At 31.9% G+C, this 18,562-nt stretch overlaps 1 protein-coding gene across 1 annotated transcript; it reads right to left on the bottom strand.

The window, feature by feature from the left end:
* Window positions 1-7,257: 7,257 nt before the first annotated feature.
* On the bottom strand, window positions 7,258-17,830 carry LOC124825582 (RNI-like superfamily protein). The gene is made up of 15 exons (XM_047298229.2): window positions 17,563-17,830; window positions 17,411-17,470; window positions 17,218-17,334; window positions 16,816-16,889; window positions 16,191-16,293; window positions 14,305-14,347; window positions 13,869-13,931; window positions 12,704-12,933; window positions 9,308-9,428; window positions 9,121-9,224; window positions 8,803-8,916; window positions 8,553-8,723; window positions 8,333-8,476; window positions 8,105-8,250; window positions 7,258-7,765 (listed from the first exon to the last, which is right to left on the bottom strand). Exons 1-15 carry the CDS (start codon window positions 17,736-17,738, stop codon window positions 7,614-7,616), a joined length of 1,818 nt encoding a protein of 605 aa, XP_047154185.1. The 5' UTR covers window positions 17,739-17,830; the 3' UTR covers window positions 7,258-7,613.
* Window positions 17,831-18,562: the final 732 nt, after the last annotated feature.

The following is an 18,562-nucleotide window of genomic DNA, read 5'->3' as shown; positions in this document are numbered from 1 at the left end:
GGAAAGTAAATTTAAAATAAAATATTTTACTTTTAAAGTTTGTTTTAAACTTTTCAAAATTCTTGAATCGTTGTGATAATATTTAATTTTTATAGTTTAAAACATGGCTATCGGTATTGAGGGAAATTTAAAAAATTAAATCAGTTAAAATAAATAGAATTCTAATTTAATTGATATAATTAACTATGAGTTGTAAAGTAATAATATATTAACACAATACTTTCAAAATATTATTCATTTGGTTAAATATGTTTTTATAAGTAAAAATTATAATTGTTTTCTTTTCAAAATTTTGATTTAATTTAGTTTATTAATTTTAGAAATATATAAATTTAATTTTTTGACTAAATTTTGTTTGTTTTATTTAATATTTTAAACATGGTTAAAGTAAAAGTACGTGAAATGGTATAAATAATTTTAATACTATTATGAAATATATTTAAAAAATTAAATAAATTTAATTAAATTTAATTAGAATAGTAAAATTTATATATTTCTAAAATTAGAAAATTGGATTGAATTAAAGTTTTGAAGATGGAAGAATTCCAATTTTTATTTAATAAAAATTATTTCACATCAATAAAATAATATTTTGTGAAAAATTAACATTTAACTTAATTTTAGAATAAAAAATCTTTATATTTTTAAGTTAAGAAAAGATATTATAGACCTATTTTATAATAATTTGATATATAAATTTTATTTACTTTGTCATATTACTAGTTAAATATATATATATATATATATATATATATATATATATATATATATATATAATATTTATTTTAATAAGTTTTTTGTTGGATAGTGTGACTTTTAAAATTATAAATATTTTCTTTTGGTATTTCATCACACTTATAAAAGTATTACACTCACATGTAATAGTAGAAGTGTAAAGATAATGTAATATATAAATATATATATATATATATATAGGGGTTTGCTAACGCGCGTACGCCTGTTTTTCAGTTGGTACATTTTAGCAATGTGTACCGGATTTTAGTAGACAAAAATATCTCTATATATCATGAATTTTAAGTATTAAGGTTAAGGGTATTTTAATAATTTTGATTCTCAAAACTTAAAAAAAAAAAAAAAGAAACTCCCAAACCCTTACTCACCTCTCTCATTCCTCTCAATCCTTTCTCTTTCATCTCTCTCACTCCAACCTTTTCTCTGTCATCCCTATTGTAGTCCCAATTGAAAAAATCAGAAACACTTGCTTTTAAACAATTTGCCTTTGTAAAGGGTTGAGTCATTGAGATATTTACCTTCAGGCAAAGGTTCATTCAAGATCTTTTCAATTTCATCATCTTCCCTAATTTCTCTAATTTCATCATCTGCATATGTTGAATCATCATCTCTAAAAAAACCCTCCAGGCCAATTACCAATTCTTTCGGATGTCATTATGCTTGTGAAAATTAGATAAAATTATATAAGACAAAAATTATAAAATGAAAATTCATTATAAAGTCATTTTTTTTTTAAGAAATTGTTTAACAACGAGTGTTTCTGATTTTTTCCAGGCCAATTACCAATTCCTTTGATGTCTCGTTTCTGATTTTTTCCAGGCCAATTACCAATTCCTTTGATGTCATTATGCTTGTGAAAATTAGATAAAATTAGATAACACAAAAATTATAAAATAAAAACTCATTATAAAATCATTTTTTGTAAGAAATTGTTTAGCAACAAGTATTTTTTATTTTTTCCAGGTCAATTACCAATTCCTTTATGCTTGTGAAAATTGGATAAAATTAGATAAGACAAAAATTATAAGATCAAAACTCATTATAAAACCATTTTTTTGTAAGATTGTTTAACGGCAAGTGTTTCTGATTTTTTCAATTGGGATTACAGTAGGGTGTTTCTGATTTTTTCAATTGGGGCTACAGTAGATATGACAGAGAAAAGATTGGAGTGACAAAGATGAAAGAGAAAGGATTAAGAAAAATGAGAGAGGTGAGTAAGGGTTTGGGGGGTTTCTTTTTTTTTTTGTAGTTTTGAGAATCAAAATTATTAAAATATCCTTAACCTTAAAACTTAGAATCCATGGTATATAAGGATATTTTTGTCTACTAAAACCCGGTACACATTGCTAAAATGTACCAACTGAAAAACAGACGTACGCGCGTTAGCAAACCCCGTATATATATATATATATTATTAAGTATGTATAACAATTAACTCAAAGAATGGTGGAGTCTACAACTTTCTTAATATAGTATTAAAAATCCAATACATTAATTAGAAGTTTCAAGCATTAAATCACCGTCCAATAATATCTCTCATCTACAAAACACTCACCAGAAAACAAAGTAAAATCCTTCATAAAAGAAATCAACAACCTACTTAAATGAATATTATAGTCAATTCATTTAAATCACCTTGTTATCTATATAATATAAGGAAAAGTTAATAGAAAATAATATTTCATTTCCTTTTAATTTTAAGTTTTTTTTTTAACAGAAATATGAAAGGATTATCATGTACAACAGAAAAATATATATTAAATATATTTTCCATTGCTTGTAACATATTTTAATGCATATATCTATCTCAGAACTATATGTAATTAATGTCATTTAATTTTTGTTTCACAACAACTAAATTGATGTTTTTGTCAAACCGAGCTTGCTTTCATTATCGATCCATGTAGTTGCTCAGTTTCGTTATTTATAAATCCAAACACAGGAAACATTAAGTGTATTTATTTCAAAATAATTTATGAAGAAAATCGTAAAAGGAAATATTTTTAAAATAAATTTATACAAATTATATGTACTGTAATTCTTTTAAAGTCGGTTTTATTTATTATATAATGTATTTAATTAAATCATTTGATTCAAATGTTGGTGTAAAAAGATAATGAGAAAAAATGATTTTTTATGGAAAATGATCTTTTCAATTTATAAAAAAGTAAGATGATTTAATTGATGTATTCTGATTTTAAGTAATTGTATAATTACAACTGACATGTGTTTTAATTAAAATAAGTAGTATTACTCTGAATTAATTAGGATAATAATGTATTATTTCATTACTTTGATAACTCAACAATAAATTTGGCAATTAAAGTTGTGGTGAATGAAGACTTGTTTAATTAGAGTAACTGGATTAATTTTAATTGAGGTAAATACAACTAATGGATGTATTTTCATAGTTGAATGTGTAGACATTGAAAATGGAAAACTATCTTTTCCTGTAAACGGTCCGAAGGCAGTATGTCAGTTTTTGTATTTTTTATAATAATACTAACTTAGTTTATGGAGATACAATTTAACTATTATTATAATTTTTGTTATTATATATATATATATATATATATATATATATATATATGTATGTATATATATTATTAGCATGTTTTTAATATAGATTTATTTATTTTTAATATCATATTTTAAAAAAAAATTGAGATATAACTTAAGAGATTTAAAATCTAAGATAAAAATATTTGATACTATTAATACGTAAGAAAAAAAATTGGATGAGACTCTAAGGAAGAAAATTGACTCAGAAAACGTATAAATGTTTTCCTTTAGAAGAGCAGGAGGGAAGTAAAAGAAAAGGAATGAGTAGTCCTATGCAAGTTAAGGAGTAAAATTAATTACTTTTAACTGTTTTTATTAAACTCTTTTAGTATATTTCAAAATTACTATATTTTTTTATTAAGTTTTTAGTAGGAGATGTGACTTCTATTTTATTCAATCATTATAATAATGATATTGGAGATCATATAAATAACAAGTAATTTTTATTATTTATTTTAAAAATTGTCTTATCAATAATAATAACAAATATAGTTGTGGTAAGAAAAAGAAAATATTTTGATAGATTTTTTTATAATATTTTGAAACATTACATACGTTATTTTTGATTAATTTATTATTTATTACTGTGCTTATATATTATAAATTCAATAAAACATGACAATATATTGTGTTAAAATGTTATTAAAAAATTCGATAAAAAAGTGACGCGTGTACTCTATTAAAATGTTACTAAAAAAGTGACGTTGAAACCATTGAAAAGCATAACTAATCTCATTATGGATTATATCATTTATTATTTTATTAACATGAAATTTAAGTTTGTATTTCATAATCATAGTTAAATTTAATATTTGATGAAACTTAATTTTACCATTTTTTACTTAATTAGTATTTATAAGCATTTTGAATGTGTTACTATTATATATTTTTTTATTAATTCACTCTTTATTAAGTGAGAACTAAAATTTCATTTGAAAATTATTATAAAACAATCAAAGGAAGAAGAAAGTTTATTAACTCAATAAATCTATTGATGTTATTTATCCCTCTGGCTGGCTGAAAATTAAACAACAAAACATAGAGTGAAAAGAATTAGGAAGTACTCAACCATTCATTGATTTGAAATTGAAAAGACAAGCTTGTAACATATTTTTGTGGTTTTTTATGGAATGAAAAATGATATTTCACCTAATAAAATTAATTATCTCCATTTTAACATATCCGATTCCAGATAAGATGTTTGTTCACAGTTGTACCTTTAACCAAATCTGACAGTGCAGAGGCTGTGTCGGTTGATATAACATTTTCTTTTGAGATGAAGAATTTCCATAAGAAGCACCAATTCCAAAAGTGTTACAGACACAAAACAGAGTTCACTCTTGAAATTGCTTTCAGAAGACTTTTAAAATTATTACACAATCACAATAATTGTTATGGTGATGAGAAGTAAGAGTTGTGATGACAATAGTTGACATAAATTTATCAACAACATCTGACTATGGAGCCTCACCTAATAATCATCCATTACTCACATCATTTTACTCACTCAATTTACCTTTTCAATTTCAAGAACATTACTCGTTGTTGGAGATGTTAGATTTCACATCTCTTGAACTGTGGTGCAACTTCTGTTTCCAATAGAAGACAAGTTTGTGTGTGATTTGTTTGTAGTAGGTGATGATTTCATGGAATTTATTGGAACATGCAAACATGGAAAATTAGTCTCACTTGTTCTTGTCGTGTAATGGCAGCGTGTAAACTAGACATTGAGATGATTCCTTTATTCATTGCATCATCTTCTTATTTTCACAACGTAATGATGGTTAGCACTCCAATTAAAACAGATAAGAAGTTCCACCAGATAAACAAAAGAGAAAACAAAGAAAAAACATAAAAATGTTTGTTCACGGGTCTCTCAATGCCATTATTATATAAAGTTTGTTAAATGTTGAATGGAATTTTTCACGAGGAATGAGTATTGGCATTGGATGATGAAAACAGCCAAGAAAAAAAAAGGTGGGATAGCTTCGTGACAGAGCCTAGTTAACAACCCGTTTTGGACATACTTCAAGATTTTAGAAAATTAAAAGAATATTCGATTTTATTATTATTATTATTATTATTTTTGTAAAAAGAGTTGTCCACTTTTGCTTTTGCTTGATCACGTTAGTCGTTAGCTTTTATATAGTAGCAATGTTGAGTTCAATTAAATTAAACCCAAAATAAAGCGAATAAATAAATAAAGTTGTCATCTTTACAGGGTGGCTGAAGCGAGTGCTTGGGAGTGTTGTGTATTTTAAGGTGTAGGGACACCATGTTATAGTCTTTTGTGGCATCTCGTAAAATTGGAATGAGACATTTGTTGTCTACTATGTTCAAACTAATTCCTTATTATTTAAGAATCTGTATAGTTGGTAAGCTGTGATCCAAAACCTGTATACGTGAAATCTGGACTTTATGAAATAATCATATTACTTCGTTACACTTTTGACATATCCCATTTGGTCATTTTTATTCTCCAATATTTTTTTTACAGGAATCAGATTTTCTAATTTTTTTTATATCTGAAATATCACTTTCCTCTATTACTCCATTGTTCAATTACTAACAGACTTCATTAATGAGGTCAACGATTTTCCTGCATATCATGATAATAGAGGACTTGATTTAACCTATTTAAAAAGTCATTCCACGTTTGTCAGAAGTATATATAATTTACCTACCATGCCGAATTAGACAGTAGACATGTGAATGGGGAGAAATTTGATTGTTATATACAAAAGTATAGATTGAAACTGCACATTGATGATATTGCAAGGGACAAAAGTGACCTTATTGACCTTTCACACACCTACTTCATAGCCTTCATGCAATTCACTTGGTTTGAGGGGAAAAAGAATTATACAATAAAAAGAAAGTGACGACACATAAAAGTTAGGTACTTGAACAATTGTTACTCTCCACTCGATTATGACCCACCCACATATGTATAGTTGAGTCAGTCTAATTAAGTTTAACGAAGGAATGTTTACATTGGTATAATGAGAGGACTAAAGTGTAAGAGCACAATTAATGTCACAGTGCACCTGCTTCCTCGTACTGTTCTTCAGGGATTCCACTGTCCACCCATTCATGGGTAGGATGTCTTTTTCATCTTTCATATCACAATGACTAAGATAGTTACTTTCTTCTGCTACTGTGATGATGCAGGTCCAGATCCGACAATGAAGGATAATGAGGTGAGGTCTATTATGAAACCAATAACTTTGAGGGGACCCGCACGAATGTTAAAGTTAAAACTCACATTTAAGAAACCCCCTTTACCCGGGGGGAAATACCTAGATTCCGACATGATCACTGTACAGAAAACATTAAAAAAAAACAAATTTATCCTTGTCAAATTGAATGCTTGTCATATCAGAGTTTTTAAGAGCTTAATCACAGCATTAGTTGTTAAAGATCTAATTTGTTGCTAATTAAGATTCCTAAATATCTAAAATGTCACTATCAATGTGCAGCAATTCAATTATTGCATGGGTGGTGGTGGTCTGGTTGGTGCAAGATATGTCATTACAAATTAATCTCAGGCCAAAACCGAAGTGAAAATTCCACATGATTTTCCAAAACTTTCCAAATATGCGTTGAGATCACAGACAAGGATACGTGAGTATTTCCAAATACAAGTGTGGGGAGAGGGAGGGAAAAAACTTCAACAAACCGCACAAAATAACAAACCAGCAGGGCCACATTCACATGTATTAGAAAGCATGTAGCATTGACACTTACATTCCAACGCAAATGGATCTGAGCCTGTGATTTGACATCATGGCAACTTCCTCTAAATCAGTTTACGGACTGATTTGCTATCCAGGAAGGGATACATTGCAATCTCGGGAGATAGGAAACCAGTCACATGCTTTGAAACAAAACAAATGCAACAAGAGTAATTGTTCAAATAGAAACGAGCTGTAGATTTCCTAATCACCACGACAACTGTTCATATAAAAATAACCCCGAAACAAGTGCTTTTGTTGCATCTTGTGAGTTGATACATCAGATTGTGCATGTTATATGTTACACAGCTTCCAATGAGCTACAATATACATTAAAATTACAAAAACACAAGGGCTAAATCAATATATACAGAAGTTAAACTTCCCTTCCCTAACTTGTTTGTACAGTGAAGTGAACCATCAAGGCACGGAACAGCTAATAGAATATTTGAAAGCATTATGCATAAAACTGGGCTAACATACAAAGTTATAAAGAAAAAATAAATAAAAACAACTATTGATTGCACCCAGCAACATAAATTGAACTCTCTCAAAATTCTAATACTACGGATCATGGTCATGAAGTGCAGCAGAGATTGATGATGATGGAAGAATGAATATAGGTAATTCATTATGTACAAATTCAGTGCATAGGGAAATGTGCTCTGGCTTATAGTCCCATATATGTCCTGTCAAGTCCACATGCTGAACCTTACCTAAAGCAAGATAACTAGAAGAGTTAATCAGAAGAAAACATAAATTATTGACTTCAAAGCATAATTAGGCTTTTAAAATGGCTTCACTGTCCGAGAAGAAGCACATACATCAAGTACTCTCTTCTAGTAAAAGCCTAGGTTGAGCTAGGAGTAATGTTTTATCAGAAGTTAGTAGCTTCTTTTGACCATAATATATACCAGTGATAGTGGCCACGTAGGCAGAAATGGGAGTTTAGTGGGTAAATTTAAGTAGCTTATCAAACTATAAACACAAAGTTACAACCACCGGCAAGGATAAATGAGGCAAGTGGTCACCCAGAAGAACTGACACTAACATACCTTTTGCACACTTTAATGCAGAGCAGACGATAGCCAGTGATTCCATTGGCATAAGATTACAGGCTGCATTCACTTCAACTAGTTGTGGAGCCAGAGAGAAAAGTTTGGACAAAAATTTGGCAGTTTCAATCCCACCACGGTTTTTGCTGAACAAATAAGAAAACATGTCACGTGATTGTATGTGCAACGTTAAAAGCAATTGGCAGAACATTACAAATAAATCTTTACCTTATATTAATTTTCACCAGTTTAAGCTCCTCTTTTGTTAGATTTTGAAGCTCTTGAAAACCCTCAGAACCCAAGCCAATGCCTGCAATGTCAAGTACTTCGATTGGGGTACTAAAAAATTTTCCCAATGCTTCGGTTACTTGACTATGTAAGAAAAGCCAAAATATAAATGTGTGGATGAATTCGGTGATAAAATGAGATCTTAGTGCTGTACACAAACCTGCCAAGGTAATTGTCAGCAATAGAAAGAGACTTCAATGGCCCTTTGAAAGAAGAAAGGACATGTAGAAGATGATTCACTCCAAAGCTGGACAAATCACAGTTATCTAACTTCAAACACTTAATGGGATGACACGTTTCAGATACTCCAACAAGATAGGGAATTAAATTCCTGTAAGATGATACAAAATTAGATCTATAGTCTAATTTCATAACTTCAAACTATAACTAGAAATAGAAATTCAATTGACCTGATTCCTTCATCTTCAATTGAATTTTCACTTATATCCAGCTCCTCCAAGTTTGGCAAATGTTCAAGAGCATACCTAAGACTTTCTGCATCATCTTTTCCTAAATTGTTTTCCCTACAACACTATAAACGGATTAAAAAATCTTTTTCTTCATCATATACTGACGGCCATGAAAATATATATGCAGCAAGCTTATAGAGAAACAACTTCATTAATTTTTAATACACGTTCTATTATTCATCACAGCCAATAAAAGATGATTTTATAGTTATAACATTACACAAAAAAATACAATTATATTATTTAGTACGGTGCTACCTCAGAGTGAGTACTCGCAGCATTTTCAACGACTTTCCACTTCCAAAACACAAATGTGAATCACTCAAGAATCTCCTGTTAAAGTCAGAAAGCCATCCAGCTATCTTGATGCATGTGCACGGAACTTTCTGTCAGCCAACAGTAACAACGACAAAATATAGAATGCAAATGCTGATGAAATCCTTACTTTATTATCAGAAAGGTCGAGGACAGATAGGCTAGAGGAAAGATTGAGAAGCGTCACTAAAAGATCTTTGGCAAAAGTCCGTCCATGGTGGTTGTCAGATAATTTTAATGAGCATAAGGACCTATTAACAGCATTAGCAAGAATGTAACATGAATGAATACAAATACTCAATAGACAGAAAAACTATTATCCAGTTACATGTCCAAGTGAAATACAGCAAACGACATAAAACATATTATGCAAACAGTTGCGAATGTTTAAAATAATACTTTTGAAGAGATTAATAAATAGTGTGTGTTGGAGTGGTGTTCAGAAAATCAATTTGATAACAATGAACACAGAGAAGGAGAAAAGATAAAAGAAATTCTTGTATTATTGCTCACTCTATAAACAAAACAGAGTAAAAACAACACTCACAAACACGAGATGGCCTAACCTCATTCCCAATTATCCCGAATGTCAGCCCCCTCAACACGTGCTCATCCCTCCCCTCTATATTCTCCCTTTATCTTTCCACTGAAATTGGTCTTTCTTTAATTGTTGAGTTAGAAGCCAAGCTATTTTTCCATAGTTTTCCACAAATTTTTGTAGTAACCCGTCAAGCCCAAGAATCCTCTCAATCCCTTCACATCTTTAGGAGTAAGCCAGTCCGACATAGCTTGGATTTTGTTTGGGTCAACTACCACTCCTTGGCCTGAGATGACATGACCAGATATTCAATACTCTTTTGGCCAAAGGAACACTTCTTATTCACCACCAAACCATGCTCTCTTAAAGTTGTCAATACTTGTCTCACTTGAGGCCAATAACTATCTATTTCCTTGCTGTAAATTAGGATATCATAAAAAAAATACAAGGGTAAAACTTCTCAAATAAGGTCGCAATACTTGATTCATGAGAGCTCCGAAGGTCGAAGGAGCTTTGGTGAGTCCAAATGGCATCACCAAAAACTCATAATGCCCTTCATGAGTTCTAAATGCTATCTTTGTCACATCCTCCTCCTTCATTTGAATCTAGTCATAACCAAACTTCAAATCTAATTTAGTAAATATTTATGCCCCTCCTAGTTCATCCAACAATTCGTCTATCAATGGAATGGGGAACTTGTTAGGCACCGTGAACTAGTTCAAGGCCCTATAATCCACACAAAATCTACATCATCCATCTTTTTTCTTAACCAAAAAAATAATTAGGCTACTATACGGACTATTGTCAGGCCTATTGTTGGGCCTTATAACTACAGCAATCAATCAGCATCTCCTTCACAAACTTCTCTATCTCATTCTTTTGATAATAGGGTACCTGTAAGGTCTTATGTTAGGGACATGTGCTCCCTCTTTAAGAATGATGGCATGGTCGCAAGCTCTAGGAGGTAGCCCTGCAGATTCTTAAAAGAAATCTGTAAATTCTTCCAAAATAGCAACTACTGTTGGATTTTCCAAATTTCCTCCTTCTATTTCAGTCAACCCATTAGCTTGGCATGAGAGTACTTATCCTTCACAAGGTGAAGGGCTTTTTTCAGTGCTTTCCATGATACTTGAGACTTGCATAGGGAAGGGTCACCTCTTAGCACCCTCTTCTCCCTCTGAGGACCCCAAGACAGCTCCAAATTTCTGAAATTGGCCTTCACTTCTCCAAACTTGATAATCAATCCATTCCCAACACCACATCCGTACCTCCCAACTCCATTATATTTTTTTTTTGCTGAATTAACACCCTTTGCACTTCTAAATTCAGGTGCTTATAAATTCCTTTATTCTTTACTTTTTCTCCTGTTCCCATCTCCACTTCAAACTCCAAGAGAGTGACCAATTTTTTGAAATAAAATTAGCGAAAGCCCCACAATCCACCAACACTAGTACATCCAATCTTCTTAATTTTCCCAGAACCTTGAAGGATTAATTAGAGGTTAAACCCTCCTTACTTTTCAACCTCTCCATCCACCTTTGCATTCCTCTTTTGTCTTCGATGTGATTGGCGGCTGGTGGGGTTTGCCATTGCGAGACCGGTCGCGGGAGATAATCAAGTTTTTCAGCTCCTCCAGTTGTTGTTCGAGCCCATCCATGCGTTTCTCCATGGCATTGTGGGTGAAGACCATGCACTCTCAGAACCGTGCTCTAAATACCAATTGATAACAATGAACACAGAGAAGGAGAAAAGATAAAAGAAATTTTTGTACTATTGCTCACTCTGCCTAAACAAAACAGAGGAAAAGAAACGCTCACCACATGAGATAGCCTAACCTCATTCCCAATTACCCCAAATGCCAATCCCCCAACACGTGCTCACCCTTACCCTCTATATTCTCCCTTTCTCTCTCTCAAAACAAAGAAAGAATTCTTTTTGTTACAATCCTAATCATTGGGTGTGTGTAGGTGTATCCCACGAAACATGTTTCCACTTCTTCCTTTCATACACCTCACTGAACTTCCCACTTTGTCCTTTCTCCTTTAAAATTATATTTGTATCACAATTACGTTTCCATGTCCTAGTGAAACAACTCTCCTTCACTGCCTTTTTCCATGTTTTCCCCACAATTATGGCCCCTACAATACATTTCATACACAAACATATGCTTAGAGACTTCTAAAATTGATGGAGTGAATTGCACTCAACACACTTAAGATTATTATACACATTGAACAATTAAATACCATATGACATTTAGGATAAAAATAAATAAGCACCTTCTAGAATACTGTTAGAAACTAGTTATTAAACTCTGTAAATTCCAGTGAATCCTTTGCAATGAGAAAAAACATAGTGGGTTTTATGTAATGTTAGTGTTTGATCTAATGTTAGTGTTGGTTTTATGTAAAACAAAGAGGTTATAGTATGCAAAAAAAAAATAATATGAATGAGGGAATGCACTTGTTATTCATCAGCAACAATACATTAATAAATAATTATATAGAAACAGAAAAATTAAGATTACCAAGATTTTAGTTATCTTGGATAACCTACTATTTGCTGTTTAAGTGTAGCAACCACTACTTATTGATTAAGTAAAAAATTAAAAACTGAAACATTAAAGATGAAGAAACAACTAGACACGGAATTCCTTGAGAAATAGATGCATCAGCAGATGTTTAGTTATGCAGATTATGGAAAGTGAGAAAAAAAATAGAGGTATATGATTAAAATGTAATTGGATACACTACAGTGTGAACATCTCTCTCATTATATGACTACATTAAGTATATACAAACATATGGGCCAAGCCTGGATATATACTAAAACCCTTTATTCTTAGCAAAACCTCCGAACAAGTTACATTAAAATCAAATTAAGTCTTTGAAGTAGTTATTAATACTCAGGGAATACATCAACCATCAATAAAACTACAAAGTGTAATAAAGTTGCCAATAATAAAAAAGTGAATTTACACTCATCTACCTTCCTGAAGACAAAAATGACACAAGTCCACTGGGTAAAGAAACTGCACATGGTTCAAGAAAACTTGAAGAGATGATTGACAAATGTTGGATCCCATGTTTTTGCACGCCCTCTATGACGAAAGAACCAAATATTGCATTAATAAAGTCTGTGGAGAATGTGCAGTGAACAAAGACCAGAGATGTTAACGTTCTAGAATGTTGCGCAAGAAGTTTGCATAATCCATCAATCTGTGAAAAGAATAGATAAGGTCATAAAGATGCACTTTATACACTTTGAAAAAATATTGATATAATCAATCATATTTACAAAGTAAGATATATTTTAACACCGGATCTGGAAGGTGCTGCATCAAGTATGAAACTTGAACATTCTCCTCTTTGTGCAAACGGTGTTGAATTTCAATATATAAATCATCATCTGGTCCCATTGAGAGAGAGAAACATATATGTCTTTCTATTTTTTCTGTTTTTTTATCAGCATATATGTCTTTCTACTTAATCGTAACCATCAATAGGAACTATTCATAAAAGGGTCATGGTATCTCACCTTTACTACAATCAGCATATAATATATATGACAACCCAATTAATTCAAGTAACTTGAACATATATAATCTAACCATTCACACAAAGCCCAAAATCCTTACATCCAAGATAATAGTATCATGACAATCTTTAGTGCAAGTTCTTATTTTGGGATCAGGTCCGTTATGCCACATAGGATATAATATTTCTCAAAATCTCATTCAAATTTTACATTAACGATATATCTCACTTTAGGATCGTAAGTAATTTCTTGTAGGTCCTCCTATGAAATATTTTGTAGTACGAGAGAATTTAAAGTATGATTTCATTTATTATTTTGGAGATCTTTAGGGTTCTTGTAGAAGAACTAATTCTCCATACAGGAAATTTTATATCTCCTTCTAACACAAGTTCTTGTAAATAAGAGATCTTATCTTTAAGATCTTTGTTGAGATTTACTTCTAAAGATGCTCTAAGAACATCCTGCTTTAGGGATTAGGATTTTTCAAAGGAAGAGAAAATCTTGAAAAAAATACAATCAATTAAAGATTTTGATAGATATATCATGTATAGGCAAGTACAAAATTACAAATTCTTTAATATGGATTATATAGCTCTATAGGAGGAAGGAAGCCTACTTGTTCCTTGGATCTGATACATCTTAGTATCAGACTCTGCAGCTTACACTCTTGCAACAAAACCTACAAGTCAGAGTATAAGACAACACACTGTTTTACTAACACAGTAACATATCCTAAATGAATAAACTACAAAAGATTATGAATTTTATAATATAAAGAGTAACTAATGTATCAACGTAAAGGTTTTTTATTGTCTAAACTATCATGTATGCTAAGCTGTAAACATTTAAATAACTACTTTTAAAGTTATTAAAGTGCCGATTTCTAATTGATTGTTGATGTTAATTTTTTACATTGACAATAATAAATGTTATCATTTGTTGTAAGTTTGTAAAAGCTACACGTGTGTTGACCTTATGAAAATATAATGACCATAACTCCAAATAGATAAAAGCCAAATGAACTATGTAATATTCTATAAAATACAACTTACACTAGCTTCTGCAGTACATAGAACATTTTGCAGCCTCAGACAACTGCATTAAGACGAAGTAATATAAGGTGCAGAATAATTGGCCAAGATAAAATTCAGAATATATAACATAGTTACTAGCGTGGCTATAATCATACATTGTTACTACAGACAAAAGACAGCATTAAACTTTGAACTAATGACGAAAACAGTGTTGTAAGTGGTTCATCTCATCATCTAGGCAGGGCAGAAAACAGCCAGTGCCTCAGGCAGACTGAGGGAAACCAGCTTGATGATGTGCCTAATGGGACCAGACCAGATCCTACTATTTCAGATATCTTGTCACTTTACTCGTCTAAAATACTATGCAGCCAATGGTATCTAATATAAAGGGGTACTCTGGTCTGCTAATACCATCTAAACTTTATACCTCCGATCAATCAAAGAAAAAGCCCTAAAAACAGGATCTGAATTTATATTGTGTGTGACCCACAGTCCACAATTCAAAGCTCCCTTTTTATCCTCTAATTTCCATGATCTTTATTCATAGCCCTGTTATGGACCGAAACTACTGATTTTCTCCTTTTGCTCCATTTAGATGTTAGACGTAAAATCATTCATGATCCTCGTTGAATATCTTGTGCTTTTAGGAGAGTTGATCCGTGAAAGTATTGAAGTCTGAGGAAGTCGATCATCATTGCCCAAAGGCAGGGTGGACTTTGGTATCCCAAAAGGAATCCTGTGTGAGTGGGTGTTAGATTAAAACCATTCACTTATCAATTAATGTTTTGGGAGAGTTGGTCTGCAACATCTCCCTTTATTCTTTAATATTTGGCCTCTTGACTTGAATTTGGCTGGATCTGGGTGTGCCTTTTCATTGTTATTTTAAGAAAGCAGACTTTAAGTCTAACTCATCCTTATAAAACCAACTCCTAAGGTAAGATTTACATACACTTATAATTTGACATTATCTCTAATTAATATGAACTCTTCAATACACTCATTCATGCTGAGAATTGGATATCTCATGCGTGTGACAAGGGGGACTTGATAGTGTGAGGTGCAACAAATTTGACCGGGATAGACTTTGAATGACTTTAATACCATTTTAAGAAAGCATACTTTAAGCCTAACTCATTTTTACAAAATCAGTTTGTAAAATGAGCTTTACACTCACTTATATACTATAATTTTGTTTTATCTCTAATCGATGTGAGCTCTTCAACACACTCCCACAAGTCTAAAACTGGATATCTCAATCGTGTGACAGGGGGAACCTGATAGCATGTGACATGAGACCCAATAAACTTGACTAGGATAGGCTCTAAATGAATTTGTTACCATCTTAAGAAAGTGAACTTTAAGTTTAACTCATCCTTACAAAACTAGTTGTAAGGTGAGGTTTACACCTACTTATATACTATAATTTGACTTTACCTCTAGTTGATGTGGGTTCTTCAACAGTTATAGCTCTAGTCAATTTGGACTAGATTACGCTTCTAAAGAATTGTTTTGACTTAATTTGCATTTAAATCATAAGTGAGTTATCAATGATCTTATGAGTGATTTTAGATTTTTTTATGTGCAGAAATACAAATCACTACAATGATACAACAAAACTACACTGGTTCACCTCATCAAAGTGATCGATGTAGTTTGGGGGTTATCCATCATATCCTACTTATCACTGAGTGACAACACTAACTGAAAACTCAGCTTAGCCAGTGAGATGAATCTGAAACAGATAAGTAAGGAATGATGGAACTAACCATTCAACACTTAAACTTTTAAAGTATTTCACTGTATCAAAGAACAGAAAAGTTAAATCCATGGCTCTCTCATTTATTAAAGGAAACCCTAACCAATCATTTCCAAATAAATTATGACCGTGTAAAATTACATCTAACCTCGCATAGGTACCAAACTGTCGGCAATGGTAAGACAATTTTGAATGGCCACATGTTGAAGGGCTTGTATCCCCCACAAAACCAATATGTTTCAGAGTACTCTCTGGAAAAAAGAGGGCCAAAGTAAATAAAATCCAGTAAATTGTCAAAAAAAAAAACTAAGGATAGAAAGAGAGAATGAAGTGGGTTGGTTGGGCAGCCTTATAATAAGATTATTTACGAACAAAGTTGAGGACACCTTAAAGAAACTGTAATGGTATTCATGAAAAGCAAATGCTTAGTTTCTCCCAAAATGCAGGAGGTGTATCAGAAATTATTTAAACAATTAAAGGTTGATGCAAAAAAGGATGATCAGGCAATTCAAGAAACTTCCAATCATCCAAATTACTCAATCATTCTATATCATCAGTCAACAACATCCTGACCACATTCAATACGTCAAAGTGACACAGATTATAGTATCAAAGGAGTAGCAGGAAAGGCAACAGTATCAAAGGAGTAGCAAACTTAAATCATTCAATAACAACTTTCAAAAAAGAAAATACTTGTGCCTAAGCTGGAAGTGGAAGGCAAATTCAGACTTAAATTTTCAATAACGTAAATAAAATTCCATAATGATAAGTACCTGAAATCTGTATGTCACCAATATACCCATTAAACGATGGGAGTAGTGCTACCTCCGCCGCTTCATCTAAACAACTGTTATTTCAAGTAGATTAAATTTGGAACGAAATCAACACAGGGCCTACTTAGGTAAACTTCAGACACTTCTAGAAGATGAAAATAAAGAGAATAAAGTAGCATAAATTTCTCTTCAAACTAAAACTAGCTCGTATTCAAGTAAAAATTTTGTTTCTGAAGAAACTAATACGAAATAACTTTTACAAATTAACACATGCTCCATTTAATCTTAACTTGTAGAAAAACACGTTTCATTTGTTCTTCCTCGTTTTTTTTTTCTTCCAGAGATGTTCATCTGAACAAAACCATTTCATAACACTTAATGTATACATGGCATTTAACATACTCTTGCAAATGCATCTCCCAGTAGATTTGCTGCCAATCCGTTGGCTGAATCGGCTGAACGCGCTGAGGCCAGCGCCGGTGAAACAACCTCTGCCAAGCTGAATTCAGATTCCAATCCCTGAAACGAAACAACATTCTCCATCACCAACAACCAGAACGCAATTCACTTACAGAACGCAATTTATCCTACAAACCCCGCGCGTTTCCTCTTGTTGGTTGAGTGGTCGAGCGAAAAGCCATCCTCGTCGAACGGCCTGTTCCGGCAACAACAGAAAATGGAAAACGGTTAGTTAGAAGGGAAAGAGAAAAAGGTTTGAAGGTGGAATGTTAGAGTGAGGGAAGGTACAGGTGCTGTTGGAATATGCGGAGAGCGAAAGGGGGCAAGCGCGCGATGAAGGTGTTGAGTAAGTGAGAAGGAAGATGGTAGATGGAAGGCAGAAGAAGATCGTCGAATGGACGGAGAAGTTGTTGCGTCAGAGCGTCCATGCAGAGACTAATCAGAGATGGAGCCTCCTCCGCCATTCTGCTCTCACTACCCAACCACACAGCAACAATTCTATTTCACACAGGACAAAGCCAATGGAAAGAGCAGATTTCTTCCTGCACCCGTAGTTTTACTGAAAGGCTAATTTCTTGCTATACCTCTATGACTGTCAGAAAAAAGTTCAACTTATTTATATGATATATTTTCGTATTATATATTTTGGAATTCATAATTATATATTCTATATCAGGTGTTTTATAAATGGCTCGTGAATTTTCCAATCCTATAAATTAAAATTACAATTTCAGATTACATAATTAAGAAATTCCAAATAGTATATTCCTTCCAAATTATGCAATTCGAGAAAATCTATATAATTAAGAATTATACGATTCAAAATGTTTCAATTTTTAGATCATATGATTTGTAACTACATTTACTATAAAAATATTGTTTTCATGGATGATTTACAGATTGCACAGTTAAAAAGTAACTTGAAAATCGATATTATCTCCATTGTTGCTTTAATCCTCAAAAAAAAAATGATCCAACTTGGACCCCTACAGAACATTTACCTCCAACCATATTCTTTGCTAAATTCAATGTTAAAAGCAACGGGTCACACCAATAGAGGACAACAATGCATGTCTGGAAGGTTGAATAAATTATAAAACAAAAAGGGAAATAGACATTTTCTAAAATTTGGAGGTGCAAAAAAGAAAATACGGGGTGAGGATATGAAAATATGCCATAACCAAGCCTCTTTGAGAGCCCATTCTTCTTGCACCTCCATATTTTTTAAAATTCCTATTATACCTCTTCTAGTAATAAATAAAAAGTGATAGTTTAAGATTTTTTTCAT

This window comes from Vigna umbellata, chromosome 5, assembly GCF_029865625.1.
Source record: "Vigna umbellata cultivar VRB3 chromosome 5, Vumbellata_1.0, whole genome shotgun sequence".
Taxonomy (NCBI): Eukaryota; Viridiplantae; Streptophyta; class Magnoliopsida; order Fabales; family Fabaceae; genus Vigna; species Vigna umbellata.
Note: the sequence above shows the minus strand (reverse complement) of the source record. Positions and strands in the feature narration are given on the sequence as shown.

Bases quoted from the DNA above. Each gene is read 5' to 3' on its own strand.
- LOC124825582 (XM_047298229.2), bottom strand. From the start codon at position 17,738: ATGGCGGAGGAGGCTCCATCTCTGATTAGTCTCTGCATGGACGCTCTG. The intron at 17,471-17,562 runs GTACCTTCCCTC...TTGCCGGAACAG, and splicing joins CGCATATTCCAACAGCACCT to GCCGTTCGACGAGGATGGCT. The intron at 8,251-8,332 runs GTAAAGATTTAT...TTATTTGTTCAG, and splicing joins CTGGTGAAAATTAATATAAG to CAAAAACCGTGGTGGGATTG.